The sequence below is a fragment of the Schistocerca nitens genome, chromosome 4 (genome assembly GCF_023898315.1).
Source record: "Schistocerca nitens isolate TAMUIC-IGC-003100 chromosome 4, iqSchNite1.1, whole genome shotgun sequence".
NCBI lineage: Eukaryota > Metazoa > Arthropoda > Insecta > Orthoptera > Acrididae > Schistocerca > Schistocerca nitens.
The window spans coordinates 936,149,273-936,166,694 of NC_064617.1; the positions used below are offsets into that span (position 1 = coordinate 936,149,273).

Consider the following 17,422-nt stretch of genomic DNA (forward strand, 5'->3'; position numbering starts at 1 on the left):
CACTGGGCAGAAGCGAAATTACGGGACGATGACAGATTTTTTGCACGCGTTCTATTTAACGACGAAGCGTCATTCACCAACAGCGGTAACGTAAACCGGCATAATATCCACTACTGGGCAACGGAAAATCCACTATGGCTGCGACAAGTGGAACATCAGCGACCTTGGCGGGTTAATGTATGCTGCGGCATTATGGGAGGAAGAATAATTGGCCCCCATTCTGTCGATGGCGATGTAAATGATGCAATGTATGCTGATTTCCTACGTAATGTTCTTCCGGTGTTTCTACAAAATGTTTCACTGCATGACAGAATGGCGATGTACTTCGAAGTACTTCCAACATGATGGATGTCCGGCACATAGCTCGTGTGCGGTTCAAGCGGTATTGCATAGCATATTTCATGACAGGTGAATTGGCCATCGAAGCAGGCCCGCATGTTCATCGTATCTGACGTTCCCGGATTTCTTTCTGTGGGGAAAGTTGAAGAATGTTTGCTATCGTGATCCACCGACAACGCCTGAGAACATGCGTCAGCGCATTGTGAATGCATGTGCGAACATTACGGAAAGCGAACTACTCGCTGTTGAGAGGAATGTCGTCACACGTATTACCAAATGCACTGAGGATGACGGACATCATTTTGAGCATTGATTGCATTAATGTGGGATTTACAGGTAATCACGCTGTAACAGTATGTGTTCTCAGAAATGATAAGTTCACAAAGGTACATGTATCACATTGGAACAACCGAAATGAAATGTTCAAACGTACCTATGCTCTGTATTTTAATTTAAAAAAAAACTACCTGTTACCAACTGTTGGTCTAAAATTGTGAGCCATATGTTTGTGACTATTACAGCGCCATCTATCACAAGCGAAAAAAGTGGTCCAACTAAAGCATTCATATTTCTTTACGTACTACACGAATACGTAATAAAAATGGAGGTTCCTATTAAAAAAAACGCAGTAGATATCAGTTTGACGTATGGCAGCGCCATCTAGCGGTCCAAGCATAGCGCCATCTGGTTCTCCCCTTCAAACTAGACAAGTTTCGTTCTTTGTAGTTTTTTCGTTTGACGGTTATTTGGTGAGACATTTGGTCCAGTCACTATCAATGGACCACGCTGTAGTCTCCCCTGTTCTCTTCATTATCCAATTAATTTCAATCAGCAATCAGTGTCCGTGCAGTACGTGAAGAAGAATCCGACGCCATCACGGCCCGGACAGCAGCAGCTTATCGGGCGAGGTTCTTCTAATCTGATGCTAGGGAGCACGGTGGCAGGCACAACTTATTTCTTTCTTTCATTTAGATCCCTCCGCAAAAGAAAAAAAAAAAAAAAAAAACGAGCAGGCTACATGTTGTGGACTAGCTTGGATGTGGTGAGCTGATGTTAGTCAAGCATCCCTTTAAGGCGATAAAGACGCCAGGAGTGTGAACGAGGTCATGTGGTAGGGCTACGGGAAGCTGGAAGTTGCTCCTGCGATATTGCAGAAAGACTTGGCAGGAATGTAGCCACAGTACATTATCACCGCGAGCGATGATCACGAGAATGTACAGTGCAGGAAGACTGGATCCCGGGATGGCCACGTGGCAATACCGAGAGTGAAAATCACCTTGTTCGGTGCATGACTCTGGCACATCACATTGCATTTGCAGCAGCTGTCTGAGCAGCAATTGGCACCGCAGTGACACAACGAACAGTTACAGACTGGTCACTTCAAGGATAGCTCCGAGCCCTCCAGCTGCATTCCACTGATCCAAAACCACCGTAATTTGCGACTGCAGTGGTCGAGATCCGTTGCGTTTTCTGATGCAAACTGGTTCTGCCTCGGTGCCAGTTGTGGGCCTGCTACGAACCTATCTGCGTGCTAGACACACTGGATTTTAGTCTGGGTTGCGATTTCGTGTGAGAGTAGGAGCACTCTCGCGGATATCCCGCGCACCATGGCTGCAAAGCTTGTACGTCAATCTGGTGATTCGACCTTTTGTGCTGCTATTCATTAACGCCATTTCAAGGTGTGTTTTCCAACACCGTAATGCGTACCCACATACCGCTGTTGCAACCCAACATGCTCTGCAGATTGTCGATATGTTATCTTGAACTGCTGGATCACCAGATCTGTCTCCCATGGAGCACATTCGGAACATCATCGAACAACTCCATCGTCACCCATAAGTAGCGTTAACCGTTCGTGTATTGACCGAACAAGCGCAGCTGGCATAGAACTCCAGCCCACAAACTGGCGTGTGGCAGCTGTACCAGCACAATGCATGCACGTCTGCATGCTTGCAACCAACATGCTGGCTGTTACATCGGTTATTAATGTACCAGCATTTCACATTTGCAATGCTTTATCTCGCGCTTAAATTAACCTGTTATCTTGCATCATTAATCAGTTAACTAGACAAATGTATTCCCGAAATTACATTACTCTATATTAATTATTTTTTGGCGTTGCGATTTTTTTCCGTGAGTGTATTTATTTCATCACTATCTCTGAGCAGTAACGCCAACCAGCTTCATCACATACACATTCTGATATGTCCGTAAACTTCAACGAGCTGCTGGCCCTCATCCAATCCGTGCCTTGGCGACAGAGTTGCCACGTGCCTTTCTGGTTCGAAGAAAGTCAGCCATTCATTTTCCATTATGGTTCGAGTTACATTACCCTTCGTGTACAGTGCTTGGTGTGTTAAGACGTGGCTGGTTCTGGGCTGTATTTGATGGAACGTATTATTCTTATGGACAGTTACGATGGTGAATAATTTGTGCGATGCGACAGATTTGCGGTAAGACAATTGGTTCAAATGGTTCAAATGGCTCTGAGCACTATGAGACTTGACATCTGAGGTCTTCAGTCCCCTAGAACTTAGAACTACTTAAACCTAACTAACCTAAGGACATCACACACATCCATGCCCGAGGCGGGATTCGAACCTGCGACCGTAGCAGTCTCGCGGTTCCGGACTGAAGCGCCTAGTTAGGTCGCAACTTTCTATTCTTCCGCGCGCTGTTTTTCCACTCACGCTTAGTCGTATTTAGTGGTGTAGGCTGACAGAGTGCGAATTTATCATGTACTGAGAAGCTCGTTACTGTAATATATGAACTTTCACGGCCGGAAATCTCACAATTAATAAAATGTTTTGGACTGTTATGTCGTTGTCGAATGGATTTCACTTCAAAAACCGACGTTTCGCCCTCATCTGCGGAGGACATTTTCAAGTGGGATCGTAGCTTTGTTGAATGTCCGATTCACAGCCTAGCTCACTACTGACTACATCAAAATTCCGCTTCCGCGAGCTTCCGCTCAGTGGCGTGACGTCACATGTTTTGAATACGCGAGCGCAATTGGCCGTTGTCGAATGCTGTCGTCCGCTGTTGCTATCATCCCATGGCGGAAGACTGGTACACATCTTCTTCAGCACCGGAATCCACATATCGTTCAATTTCACGCCTTCCTCCTACCTTTTGCAATTCCTGGGGTGTTTTGCAATCTCTATGACCTCTCTGCATAGCCTTTGATGGTATCCGCTTGTGGCTCCCCGTACTTAAGTCCTATCAAAATGAATGTGGTGATCTGTCAGTCACGCCTCCTCTGCAATTGCACTTGAGCTCTTCGAGTTGTTTTTTGACAGTTATTTTGTAGTACCCAAGTACACCTCCACACAACTACAAGGAATCCTGTAACTTGCAGCTTTTTCCAGCGGTTGGCGAGAATCCTTGGCTGATTTTAGGTGATCTTGTATCTTCCGCGTAGGTGTGTAGATTACTACGATGTTCCGCTCTTTTAGGATTTTTCCTATGCGGTCAGTCGCGTCCTTATTGAATGACAGGAAAATGATTTTCCTTGCTCTGTCCGCCAACGTTTTTATGATGACCCGCTTTCTTTGTGGGTAGTGGTTCGAATCCCGGTGTAGGTAACGGTCTGTGTGCGTGGGTCTCCGGTAAACCGTGTGGCCCAAACCACCATCTTCTTTCTTGAAAACTAGTACATCAAGAAAATTTAATCTTTCGCCTGCCTCCTCTTCCTTGGTAAACTGAATCTTCGGATTGATCCCGTTCAGATGTTTGTGAAAACGATCCATTTCCTGCCTGCCATGCCGCCACAGAACAAACGAATCGTCCACGTACGGAACCAGATGTTCAGTTTCTTGTTCATAATTTCGAGTGCCAGCTCCTCGAATTTTTCCGCAAAGAAGTTCGCTGTAACCGGGCTTAAGGGGCTCCCTTAGCCACTGGATCATTTCTCTAAGTTGATTTCATTCTATTCCTCCATCCTAAGTTTTATGAGAAAGGGGAGGTCAGTCTGCTAGATAATATCCGGTTGTGCTTCCGACGATGTAAGCTTGTTTTGTGAGACTGAATATGAACGCAATTATCATTATAAAGTTGTACCTTATGTCTATGTTTTTGAGGGGCAAGATATTCGATCTTAACAGCACATGTTGCCCAATCACTTTTAGAAAGTTTATTTCCTTTCCTCATGTTGTGCTGAAAATACACTGAACACAAGGCTGCGCCATCTTGTGACGTAAGACTAGACGAATAGTGGCCGTAAAGAAAGTTGTTTCACTTATGTGCTATGAATCCAAATTGGAAACAGAGGATTGATTTTGACGCATTATATCTGCATGGTAGTTATTTTCAGCCATCAAATAGGTTGAGTCAGTGTGGGTCGCTGTTGGTGGACATCAGGCTGTTATGTGTGGTACACGGCATCATGGAATAATATTCATTTTACGCCTGAGACAGCAACGACCTTGCCGCAGTGGATACACCGGTTCCCGTCAGATCACCTAAGTTAAGCGCTGTCGGGTGTGGCCGGCACTTGGATGGATGACCATCCAGGCCGCCATGCGCTGTTGCCATTTTTCGGGGTGCACTCAGCCTCGTGATGCCAATTGAGGAGCTACTCGACCAAACAGTAGCGGTTCCGGTCACAGAAAACCATCATAACGACCGGAGAGCGGTGTGCTCACCACACGCCCCTCCTATCCACATCCTCAGCTGAGGATGACACGGCGGTCGGATGGTCCCAATGGGCCACTTGTGGCCTGAAGACGGAGTGCTTTACACATGAGACATGTGGAAGTGCTATGAAGTGGTTTTTATACAGATGGTTGACTTCTGCATTTAATGTGAATAGACGAGAACATTACATGGCGAAACAGTCCCGTCGCACTGCGCATCAATAAAAGCGTGAAGCTGATACAAATTAGTATCACCTGTTGCTTTCATGGATCTGTTTATTTACGTTTTATATCCTGTACTGAGCCTTTATTACACGTTGCGTTCAGTGATATAGAAGCGTGTGCTGTGTAACCATTTTTGGAAATTTTTTACGAGGCAGATGGCGTCTATATATCTGTCATGACCATTATAATTTTCTTTTTGAATATCACTATAATGAAGTCAGGAACAGTGAAAATCAAGACCTGTAAACAAATACAGTGAGTACAAGTAAATAAATACAGTGCAATATCAACAACTCGTTGGACCACCTTTTGCTGCAATAAATGCCTCAAAACGGTCAGGCATCGACTTGATTAGACGTCTGATGTTTCCCTGAGGCAGATTGGTCCTCAAACCTTGAACAGTCATCTCTAAATCATGTACAGAGTGACACAGCGGCATCTCAGCTGGTCGCACACATGCTCTCTTTGTTGTTGTTGTTGTTGTGGTCTTCAGTCCTGAGACTGGTTTGATGCAGCTCTCCATGCTACTCTATCCTGTGCAAGCTTCTTCATCTCCCAGTACCTACTGCAACCTACATCCTTCTGAATCTGCTTAGTGTATTCGTCTCTTGGTCTCCCTCTACGATTTTTACCCTCCACGCTGCCCTCCAATGCTAAATTTGTGATCCCTTGATGCCTCAAAACATGTCCTACCAACCGATCCCTTCTTCTAGTCAAGTTGTGCCACAAACTTCTCTTCTCCCCAATCCTATTCAATACCTCCTCATTAGTTACGTGATCTACCCACCTTATCTTCAGCATTCTTCTGTAGCACCACATTTCGAAAGCTTCTATTCTCTTCTTGTCCAAACTAGTTATCGTCCATGTTTCACTTCCATACATGGCTACACTCCATACAAATACTTTCAGAAACGACTTCCTGACACTTAAATCTATACTCGATGTTAACAAATTTCTCTTTTTCAGAAACAATTTCCTTGCCATTGCCAGTCTACATTTGATATCCTCTCTACTTCGACCATCATCAGTTATTTTACTCCCTAAATAGCAAAACTCCTTTACTACTTTAAGTGTCTCATTTCCTAATCTAATCCCCTCAGCATCACCGGATTTAATTTGACTACATTCCATTATCCTCGTTTTGCTTTTCTTGATGTTCATCTTATATCCTCCTTTCAAGACACTGTCCATTCCGTTCAACTGCTCTTCCAAGTCCTTTGCTGTCTCTGACAGAATTACAATGTCATCGGCGAACCTCAAAGTTTTTACTTCTTCTCCATGAATTTTAATACCTACTCCGAATTTTTCTTTTGTTTCCTTTACTGCTTGCTCAATATACAGATTGAATAACATCGGGGAGAGGCTACAACCCTGTCTCACTCCTTTCCCAACCACTGCTTCCCTTTCATGCCCCTCGACTCTTATAACTGCCATCTGGTTTCTGTACGAATTGTAAATAGCCTTTCGCTCCCTGTATTTTACCCCTGCCACCTTCAGAATTTGAAAGAGAGTATTCCAGTTAACGTTGTCAAAAGCTTTCTCTAAGTCTACAAATGCTAGAAACGTAGGTTTGCCTTTTCTTAATCTTTCTTCTAAGATAAGTCGTAAGGTTAGTATTGCCTCACGTGTTCCAACATTTCTACGGAATCCAAACTGATCTTCCCCGAGGTCCGCTTCTACCAGTTTTTCCATTCGTCTGTAAAGAATTCGCGTTAGTATTTTGCAGCTGTGACTTATTAAACTGATAGTTCGGTAATTTTCACATCTGTCAACACCTGCTTTCTTTGGGATTGGAATTATTATATTCTTCTTGAAGTCTGTGGGTATTTCGCCTGTCTCATACATCTTGCTCACCAGATGGTAGAGTTTTGTCATGACTGGCTCTCCCAAGGCCATCAGTAGTTCAAATGGAATGTTGTCTACTCCCGGGGCCTTGTTTCGACTCAGGTCTTTCAGTGCTCTGTCCAACTCTTCACGCAGTATCTTATCTCCCATTTCATCTTCATCTACATCCTCTTCCATTTCCATAATATTGTCCTCAAGTACATCGCCCTTGCATAAACCCTCTATATACTCCTTCCACCTTTCTGCCTTCCCTTCTTTGCTTAGAACTGGGTTGCCATCTGAGCTCTTGATATTCATACAAGTGATTTTCTTCTCTCCAAAGGTCTCTTTAATTTTCCTGTAGGCAGTATCTATCTTACCCCTAGTGAGACAAGCCTCTACATCCTTACATTTGTCCTCTAGCCATCCCTGCTTAGCCGTTTTGCACTTCCTGTCGATCTCATTTTTGAGACGTTTGTATTCCCTTTTGCCTGCTACATTTACTGCATTTTTATATTTTCTCCTTTCATCAATTAAATTCAGTATTTCTTCTGTTACCCAAGGATTTCTATTAGCCCTCGCCTTTTTACCTACTTGATCCTCTGCTGCCTTCACTACTTCATCCCTCAGAGCTACCCATTCTTCTTCTACTGTATTTCTTTCCCCCATTCCTGTCAATTGTTCCCTTATGCTCTCCCTGAAACTCTGTACAACCTCTGGTTCTTTCAGTTTATCCAGGTCCCATCTCCTTAAATTCCCACCTTTTTGCAGTTTCTTCAGTTTCAATCTGCAGTTCATAACTAATAGATTGTGGTCAGAATCCACATCTGCCCCTGGAAATGTCTTACAATTTAAAACCTGGTTCCTAAATCTCTGTTTTACCATTATATAATCTATCTGATACCTATTAGTATCTCCAGGATTCTTCCAGGTATACAACCTTCTTTTATGATTCTTGAACCAAGTGTTGGCTATGATTAAGTTATGCTCTGTGCAAAATTCTACAAGGCGGCTTCCTCTTTCATTTCTTCCCCCCAATCCATATTCACCTACTATGTTTCCTTCTCTCCCTTTTCCTACTGACGAATTCCAGTCACCCATGACTATTAAATTTTCGTCTCCCTTCACTACCTCAATAATTTCTTTTATCTCGTCATACATTTCATCAATTTCTTCATCATCTGCAGAGCTAGTTGGCATATAAACTTGTACTACTGTAGTAGGCATGGGCTTTGTGTCTATCTTGGCCACAATAATGCGTTCACTATGCTGTTTGTAGTAGCTAACCCGCACTCCTATTTTTTTATTCATTATTAAACCTACTCCTGCATTACCCCTATTTGATTTTGTATTTATAACCCTGTAATCACCTGACCAAAAGTCTTGTTCCTCCTGCCACCGAACTTCACTAATTCCCACTACATCTAACTTTAACCTATCCATTTCCCTTTTTAAATTTTCTAACCTACCTGCCCGATTAAGGGATCTGACATTCCACGCTCCGATCCGTAGAATGCCAGTTTTCTTTCTCCTGATAACGACGTCCTCTCTAGTAGTCCCCGCCCGGAGATCCGAATGGGGGACTATTTTACCTCCGGAATATTTTACCCAAGAGGACGCCATCATCATTTAATCATACAGTAAAGCTGCATGTCCTCGGAAAAAATTACGGCTGTAGTTTCCCCTTGCTTTCAGCCGTTCGCAGTACCAGCACAGCAAGGCCGTTTTGGTTAATGTTACAAAGCCAGATCAGTCAATCATCCAGACTGTTGCCCCTGCAACTACTGAAAAGGCTGCTGCCCCTCTTCAGGAACCACATGTTTGTCTGGCCTCTCAACAGATACCCCTCCGTTGTGGTTGCACCTACGGTACGGCCGTCTGTATCGCTGAGGCACGCAAGCCTCCCCACCAACGGCAAGGTCCATGGTTCATGGGGGAAGATGCTCTCTTTAGGGGGACAAATCCGGGGAGCTAGTCGGCCATGGAAGAGTCGGAACATGATGTAGGGAGCCTTGAGCAACTCGAGCTGTATGCGGACGAGCATCATTTTGCTGGAAAATTGCCCCGGGTCCCACAGGAGATGGATAGATGTCATCAACGTACGCCCGGCCAGGTAAGGTTCCAAGTACCACAATCAGAAGAGACCGGCTATAGTAGCCTGCTGCTGTGGCCGAGCGGTTCTAGGCGCTTCAGTCTGGAACCGCGCTGCTGCTACGGTCGCAGGTTCGAATCCTGCCCCGGGCATGGATGTTGTGATGTCTTTAGGTTAGTTAGGATTAAGTAGTTCTAAGTTCTAGGGGACTGATGACCTCAGATGTTAAGTGCCATAGTGCTTAGAGCCATTTGAACCATTTTGATCCGGCTATCGTAGGCTGTGGCGCCCCAGACGATTACGCCGGCTGTCCGGGCAGTGTGTAGCACGACAACATGACGGAACTGCACCGTTCACCAGGCTGCCTCCGCACCCGTATGCGTTTCTCATTCGTCCACCGGGATTCGTCACTGAACAACAAGTTTTGCCATTCTGTGGCAGATCACATCGTTCTGGCTTGGCACCACTGAGACGGGGTCGCCATTGTGTTGATGTTGAAGGGTGTACACGAAAAGGGTGCCAGAACTGCAAAGTCGCATCTGCAAGGCGTCTGGGAATGGTCTGTGGAACAACTGACACCCGTACATCTGCTTGTATTGTATAGCGAGTCACTGAAGCATTCCTGATCACTTGCCGCACGATCAGATCCTCTCGCCTCATTGTGTTCCTGGTCGCTCCAGACCCTGTAAGTCGCACGTGGGTGCCATCTCGTGTCCACTGCTCCGAACATCGTCTAACGGAACACCCTGAACGATCGACCTGGAGAACCACAGGCCGTGTTGGCAAGTCTGCAGTTTTCGTGCAGGCGATTAAGCCCCTCTCAAACTGGCGTTTTTTTTTTTTTTTTTTTTTGTCGTCTGTCTACTGACTGGTTTGATGCGGCCCGCCACGAATTCCTTTCCTGTGCTAACCTCTTCATCTCAGAGTAGCACTTGCAACCTACGTCCTCAATTATTTGCTTGACGTATTCCAATCTCTGTCTTCCTCTACAGTTTTTGCCCTCTACAGCTCCCTCTAGTACCATGGAAGTCATTCCCTCATGTCTTAGCAGATGTCCTATCATCCTGTCCCTTCTCCTTATCAGTGTTTTCCACATATTCCTTTCCTCTCCGATTCTGCGTAGAACCTCCTCATTCCTTACCTTATCAGTCCACCTAATTTTCAACATTCGTCTATAGCACCACATCTCAAATGCTTCGATTCTCTTCTGTTCCGGTTTTCCCACAGTCCATGTTTCACTACCATACAATGCTGTACTCCAGACGTACATCCTCAGAAATTTGTTCCTCAAATTAAGGCCGGTATTTGATATTAGTAGACTTCTCTTGGCCAGAAATGCCTTTTTTGCCATAGCGAGTCTGCTTTTGATGTCCTCCTTGCTCCGTCCGTCATTGGTTATTTTACTGCCTAGGTAGCAGAATTCCTTAACTTCATTAACTTCGTGACCATCAATCCTGATGTTAAGTTTCTCGCTGTTCTCGTTTCTACTACTTCTCATTACCTTCGTCTTTCTCCGATTTACTCTCAAACCATACTGTGTACTCATTAGACTGTTCATTCCGTTCAGCAGATCATTTAATTCTTCTTCACTTTCACTCAGGATAGCAATGTCATCAGCGAATCGTATCATTGATATCCTTTCACCTTGTATTTTAATTCCACTCCTGAACCTTTCTTTTATTTCCATCATTGCTTCCTCGATGTACAGATTGAAGAGTAGGGGCGAAAGTCTACAGCCTTGTCTTACACGCTTCTTAATACGAGCACTTCGTTCTTGATCGTCTACTCTTATTATTCCGTCTTGGTTGTTGTACATATTGTATATGAACCGTCTCTCCCCATAGCTTACTCCTACTTTTTTCAGAATCTCGAACAGCTTGCACCATTTTATATTGTCGAACGCTTTTTCCAGGTCGACAAATCCTATGAAAGTGTCTTGATTTTTCTTTAGCCTTGCTTCCATTATTAGCCGTAACGTCAGAATTGCCTCTCTCGTCCCTTTACTTTTCCTAAAGCCAAACTGATAGTCACCTAGCGCATTCTCAATTTTCTTTTCCATTCTTCTGTATATTATTCTTGTAAGCAGCTTTGATGCATGAGCTGTTAGGCTGATTGTGCGATAATTCTCGCACTTGTCAGCTCTTGCCGTCTTCGGAATTATGTGGATGATGCTTTTCCGAAAGTCAGATGGTATATCGCCAGACTCATATATTCTACACACCAACGTGAATAGTCGTTTTGTTGCCACTTCCCCCAATGATTTTAGAAATTCTGATGGAATGTTATCTATCCCTTCTGCCTTATTTGACCGTAAGTCCTCCAAAGCTCTTTTAAATTCCGATTCTGATACTGGATCCCCTATCTCTTCTAAATCGACTCCTGTTTCTTCTTCTATCACATCAGACAAATCTTCACCCTCATAGAGGCTTTCAATGTATTCTTTCCACCTATCTGCTCTCTCCTCTGCATTTAACAGTGGAATTCCCGTTGCACTCTTAATGTTACCACCGTTGCTTTTAATGTCACCAAAGGTTGTTTTGACTTTCCTGTATGCTGAGTCTGTCCTTCCGACAATCATATCTTTTTCGATGTCTTCACATTTTTCCTGCAGCCATTTCGTCGTAGCTTTCCTGCACTTCCTATTTATTTCAATCCTCAGAGACTTGTATTTCTGTATTCCTGATTTTCCCGGAACATGTTTGTACTTCCTCCTTTCATCAATCAACTGAAGTATTTATTCTGTTACCCATGGTTTCTTCGCAGCTACCTTCTTTGTACCTATGTTTTCCTTCCCAACTTCTGTGATGGCCCTTCTTAGAGATGTCCATTCCTCTTCAACTGTACTGCCTACTGCGCTATTCCTTATTGCTGTATCTATAGCGTTAGAGAACTTCAAACGTATCTCGTCATTCCTTAGTACTTCCGTATCCCACTTCTTTGCGTATTGATGCTTCCTGACTAATGTCTTGAACTTCAGTCTACTCTTCATCACTGCTATATTGTGATCTGAGTCTATATCCGCTCCTTGGTACGCCTTACAGTCCAGTATCTGATTTCGGAATCTCTGTCTGACCATGATGTAATCTAATTGAAATCTTCCCGTATCTCTCGGCCTTTTCCAAGTATACCTCCTCCTCTTGTGATTCTTGAACAGGGTATTCGCTATTACTAGCTGAAACTTGTTACAGAACTCAAATAGTCTTTCTCCTCTTTCATTCCTTGTCCCAAGCCCATATTCTCCTGTAACCTTTTCTTCTACTCCTTCCCCTACAACTGCATTCCAGTCGCCGATGACTATTAGATTTTCGTCCCCCTTTACATACTGCATTACCCTTTCAATATCCTCATACACTTTCTCTATCTGTTCATCTTCAGCTTGCGACGTCGGCATGTATACCTGAACTATCGTTGTCGGTGTTGGTCTGCTGTCGACTCTGATTAGAACAACCCGGTCACTGAACTGTTCACAGTAACACACCCTCTGCCCTACCTTCCTATTCGTAACGAATCCTACACCTGTTATACCATTTTCCGCTGCTGTTGATATTACCCGATACTCATCTGACCAGAAATCCTTGTCTTCCTTCCACTTCACTTCATTGACCCCTACTATATCTAGATTGAGCCTTTGCGTTTCCCTTTTCAGATTTTCTAGTTTCCCTACCACGTTCAAGCTTCTGACATTCCACGCCCCGACTCGTAGAACGTTATCCTTTCGTTGATTATTGAATCTTTTTCTCATGGTAACCTCCCCCTTGGCAGTCGCCTCCCGGAGATCCGAATGGGGGACTATTCCGGAGTCTTTTGCCAATGGAGAGATCATCATGACATTTCTACAATTACAGGCCACATGTCCTGTGGATACACGTTACGTAACTGTGAGAAATATCGTCTGACATACTTCGAGTCGGGATGTGATCGTCACGTGTATTATTCGTCCATTTTGCGCTCTTTAAATAGGGTCCCCTGCACGACTGCAGGACCACTGCTAGGTGTTTGAGCATGCGCATTGGCACCGAACTTGGGTCATTTGCATATCGGATCTCACTGTATTTATCTGCAAAGTTTTGTGTTTGTACCTTAGTGCTGGCACCTTTCAGAGTGTAGAACAATCGCCATCCTATGTGTAGCCCGGCGGCGCGCTTCCCGACCGTGTGGGCGCCGCGCACTGCGCACGCGCGCGCGCTGGCCACGTCGCTGCTGCTGCCGGAGCTGGCGGACCGGCTGCTGGGGCCGCCGCCGCCCCCGCCGCCCCCGCGCGCCGTCCTCGTCTTCGACGCCGGCAAGGCCAAGGAGCTGGCCGACGCGCTCGCCGAGCACCGCGAGCTCGTGCTGCGCCGCGCCTACTTCGACGCCTCCGAGCCCGACGAGGCGTCGCGCGTCGCCGACACCGACGAGGACTACCAGGCCGCCGCCGCCGCCAAGCCGCAGTCAGTCTCCTCCATTCTCTGTCCTCTGATTAGATTAGAATAGATTACATTAGTACTTGTTCCATAGATCATGAATAGGACACTTCGTGATGATGTTGAACGTGTCAGGTAAATAAAAGGCGTCTGTCTATACAAGATATTACATTAGACAAAATATTACATGACACTCAATATTTTTAATTTTTTTTTTGTGGGGGTTGGGAAATTACCCACTTACTATATCCAAAAATTCATCTAATGGGTAGAAGGAGTTGCCATTAAGAAATTCTTTTACTTTCCTTTTAAATGCTATATGGCTATCTCTCAGACTTTTGATGCTATTAGGTAAGTGACCAAAGACTTTTGTGGCAGCATAATTTACCCCCTTCTGAGTCAAAGTTAGATTTAACCTTGAGTAGTGAAGATCATCCTTTCTCCTAGTGTTGTAGCCATGTACACTGCTATTACTTTTGAATTCGTTCGGATTGTTAATAACAAATTTCGTAAGTGAATATATATATTGTGAGGCTACAGTGAAAATCTCTAGCTCTTTAAATAAGTGTCTGCACGATGATCTTGGATGAGCTCCAGCAATTATTCTGATTACACGCTTTTGTGCATTGAACACTCTTTTACTCAATGGTGAGTTACCCCAGAATATGTTGCCATACGAAAGCAGCGAATGAAAATAGGCGTCGTAAGCTAATTTACTCAGATGTCTATCGCCAAAATTTGCAATGACCCTAATAGCATAAGTAGCTGAACTCAAAAGTTTCAGCAGATCCTCAGCGTGTTTTTTCCGGTTCAACCCCTCATCAATGCATACACCTAGAAATTTTGAATATTCTACCTCCGCTACCGATTTCTGATCGAATCTATATTTATTAATGTGATCATTCCATTTACTGTGTGGAACTGTATCTACTGTGTTTTGTCAAAGTTTAATGAGAGCCCATTTGCAGAGAACCACTTAATGATTTTCTGAAAAACACCGTTTACAATTTTACCAGTTAATTCTTGTCTGTCGGGTGTGATAGCTATACTTGTACCATCGGCAAAAAGTACCAGCTTTGCATCTTCGTTAATATAGAATGGCAAGTCATTAATATATATTAAGAACAGCAGAGGACCCAAGACCGAATCTTGCGGCACCCCATTCTTGATTGTTCCCCAGTTTGAGAAATCACCAGTTTTTTTGCATATTATGTGAACTGTTTATTTCAACTTCCTGCACTCTTCCAGTTAGGTACGATTTAAACCATTTGAGCACTGTCCCATTCATACCACAGTACTTGAGCTTATCTAGAAGTATTCCATGATTTACACAATCAAAAGCCTTTGACAGATCACAAAAAATCCCAACGGGTGACTTCCGGTTACTTAGAGCATATAATATTTCATTAGTGAAAGTATATATAGCATTTTCCGTTGAAAAACACTTCTGGAAACCAAACTGACATTTTGTTAAAAATGGCTCTGGGCACTATGGGACTCAACTGCTGAGGTCATTAGTCCCCTAGAACTTAGAACTAGTTAAACCTAACTAACCTAAGGACATCACAAACATCCATGCCCGAGGCAGGATTCGAACCTGCGACCGTAGCGGTCTCGCGGTTCCAGACTGCAGCGCCTTTAACCGCATGGCCACTTCGGCCGGCAACATTTTGTTAAAACTTTATTTTTACAAAGGTGTAAAGCTATTCTACAGTACATTACTTTTTCAACAATTTTGGATAATGCAGTCAGAAGAGAGATTGGGCGGTAGTTGTTGACATCAGATGTATCCCCTTTTTTATGCAGTCTATTTGGGAAAATACCCTGCTTCAGAGAGCTATTACATATGTGGCTCAGAATCCCACTTATTTCTTGGGAACAAGCTTTTATTATCCTGCTGGAAATGCCATCAATCCCATGTGAGAGCTATTACATATGTGCCTCAGAATCCCACTTATTTCTTGGGAACAAGCTTTTATTATCCTGCTGGAAATGCCATCAATCCCATTTGAGCTTTTATTCTTGAGAGAGTTTATTATCTTCCTAATTTCAGATGGAGAGGTGGGTGGAATTTCAGTTGTATCAAATGGTGTGGGTAAGGCCTCTTCCATTAACTGCCTGGCTTCTTCTAATGAACATTTAGATCCTATTTTCTCTACAACATTTAAAAAATGATTATTCAAAATGTTTTCGACTTCCGGTTTGTTGTTTCCATTCACTTTGATGGTGATGCAGTCATCCTGTACTCTTGGTTGTCCAGTCTCCTTTGTAATAATATTGCTCTGTCTCCCGCAGCTGTTGGTGTTGTGGTCTTCAGTCCAAAGACTGCTTTGATGAATCTCTCCACATCATTGTGTCCAGAGCAAGCCTCTTCATCTCTGAATAACTGTTTCATTCATTTTAACCCACTTACTACAGGATAGTCCATTCATAGTGACCGGGCCAAATATCTCACGAAATAAGTGTCAAACCAAAAAACTACAAAGAACGAAACTCATCTAGCTTGAGGGGGGAAACCAGATGGCGCTATGGTTGGCCCGCTAGATGGCGCTACCACCGGGTAAACTGATACCAACTGCGTTTTTTTTTTAATAGGAACCCCCATTTTTATTACGTATTCGTGTAGTACGTAAAGAATTTGAATGATTTAGTTGGACCACTTTTTTCGCTTTGTGATAGATGGCGCTGTAATAGTCACAAACTTATAAGTACGTGGCATCACGTAACATTCCGCCAGTGCGGACGGTATTTGCTTTGTGATACATTACCCGTGTTAAAATGGACCGTTTACCAATTGCGGAAAAGGTCGATATCGTATTGACGTATGACTATTGTGATCATAATGCCCAATGGCCGTGTGCTATGTATGCTGCTCGGTATCCTGGACGACATCATCCAAGTGTCCGGACCGTTCGCCGGATAGTTACGTTATTTAAGGAAACAGGAAATGTTCAGCCATATGTGTAACGTCAACCACGACCTGCACCAAATGTTGATGCCCAAGAAGGTGTTTTTATCTGCTGTCGCTGCTAATCCGCATATCAGTAGCAGAGAAATTGCGCGAGAATCGGGAATCTCAAAAACGTCGATGTTGAGAATGCTACATCAATATCGATTTCACCCGTACGGCATTTCTATGCACCAGGATTCGCATGGCGACGACTTTGAACGTCGTGTACTGTTCTGCCACTGGGCACAAGAGAAATTACGGGACGATGACAAATTTTTTGCACGCGTTCTGTTTAGCGACGAAGCGTCATTCACCAACAGCGGTAACATAAACTGGCATAATATGCACTATTGGGAAACGGAAAATCCACGATGGCTGCGACAAGTGGAACATCAGCGACCTTGGCGGATTAATGTGTGGTGCGGCATTATGGGAGGAAAGATAATTGGCCCCCATTTTATCGATAACAGTCTAAATGGTACAATGTATGCTGATTTCCTACCTAATGTTCTACCGATGTTACTACAAGATGTTTCACTGCATGACAGAATGACGATATACTTCCAACATGATGGATCTCTGGCACATAGCTCGCGTGTGGTTGAAGCGATACTGAAAAGCATATTTCATGACAGGTGGAGTGGTCGTCGAAGCGCCATACCATGACCTGCACGTTCACCGGATCTGACGTCCCCGGATTTCATTCTGTGGGGAAAGTTGAAGGATATTTGCCATCGTGTTCCACCGACAACCCCTCACAACATGTGTCAGCGCATTGTCAATGCATGTGCGAACATAACGGAAGGCGAACTACTCGCTGTTGAGAGGAATGTCGTTACACGTACTGCCAAATGCATTGAGGTTGACGGACATCATTTTGAGCATTTATTGCATTAATGTGGCATTTACAGGCAATCACGCTGTAACAGTATGTGTTTTCAGAAATGATAAGTTC

The 17,422-nt window shown here is 44.1% G+C and overlaps 1 protein-coding gene across 1 annotated transcript in view; it reads left to right on the forward strand.

Annotated features, from left to right (window-relative positions):
* LOC126252693 (uncharacterized) overlaps nt 1-13,587 on the forward strand; it is a 191,561-nt gene extending 177,974 nt beyond the window's left edge. The window contains exon 11 of the mRNA XM_049953597.1: nt 13,327-13,587. Within this exon, the coding sequence (XP_049809554.1) occupies nt 13,327-13,587 (261 nt within the window). The remainder of the gene's footprint in view (nt 1-13,326) is intronic.
* The last annotated feature ends 3,835 nt before the right edge of the window (nt 13,588-17,422 follow it).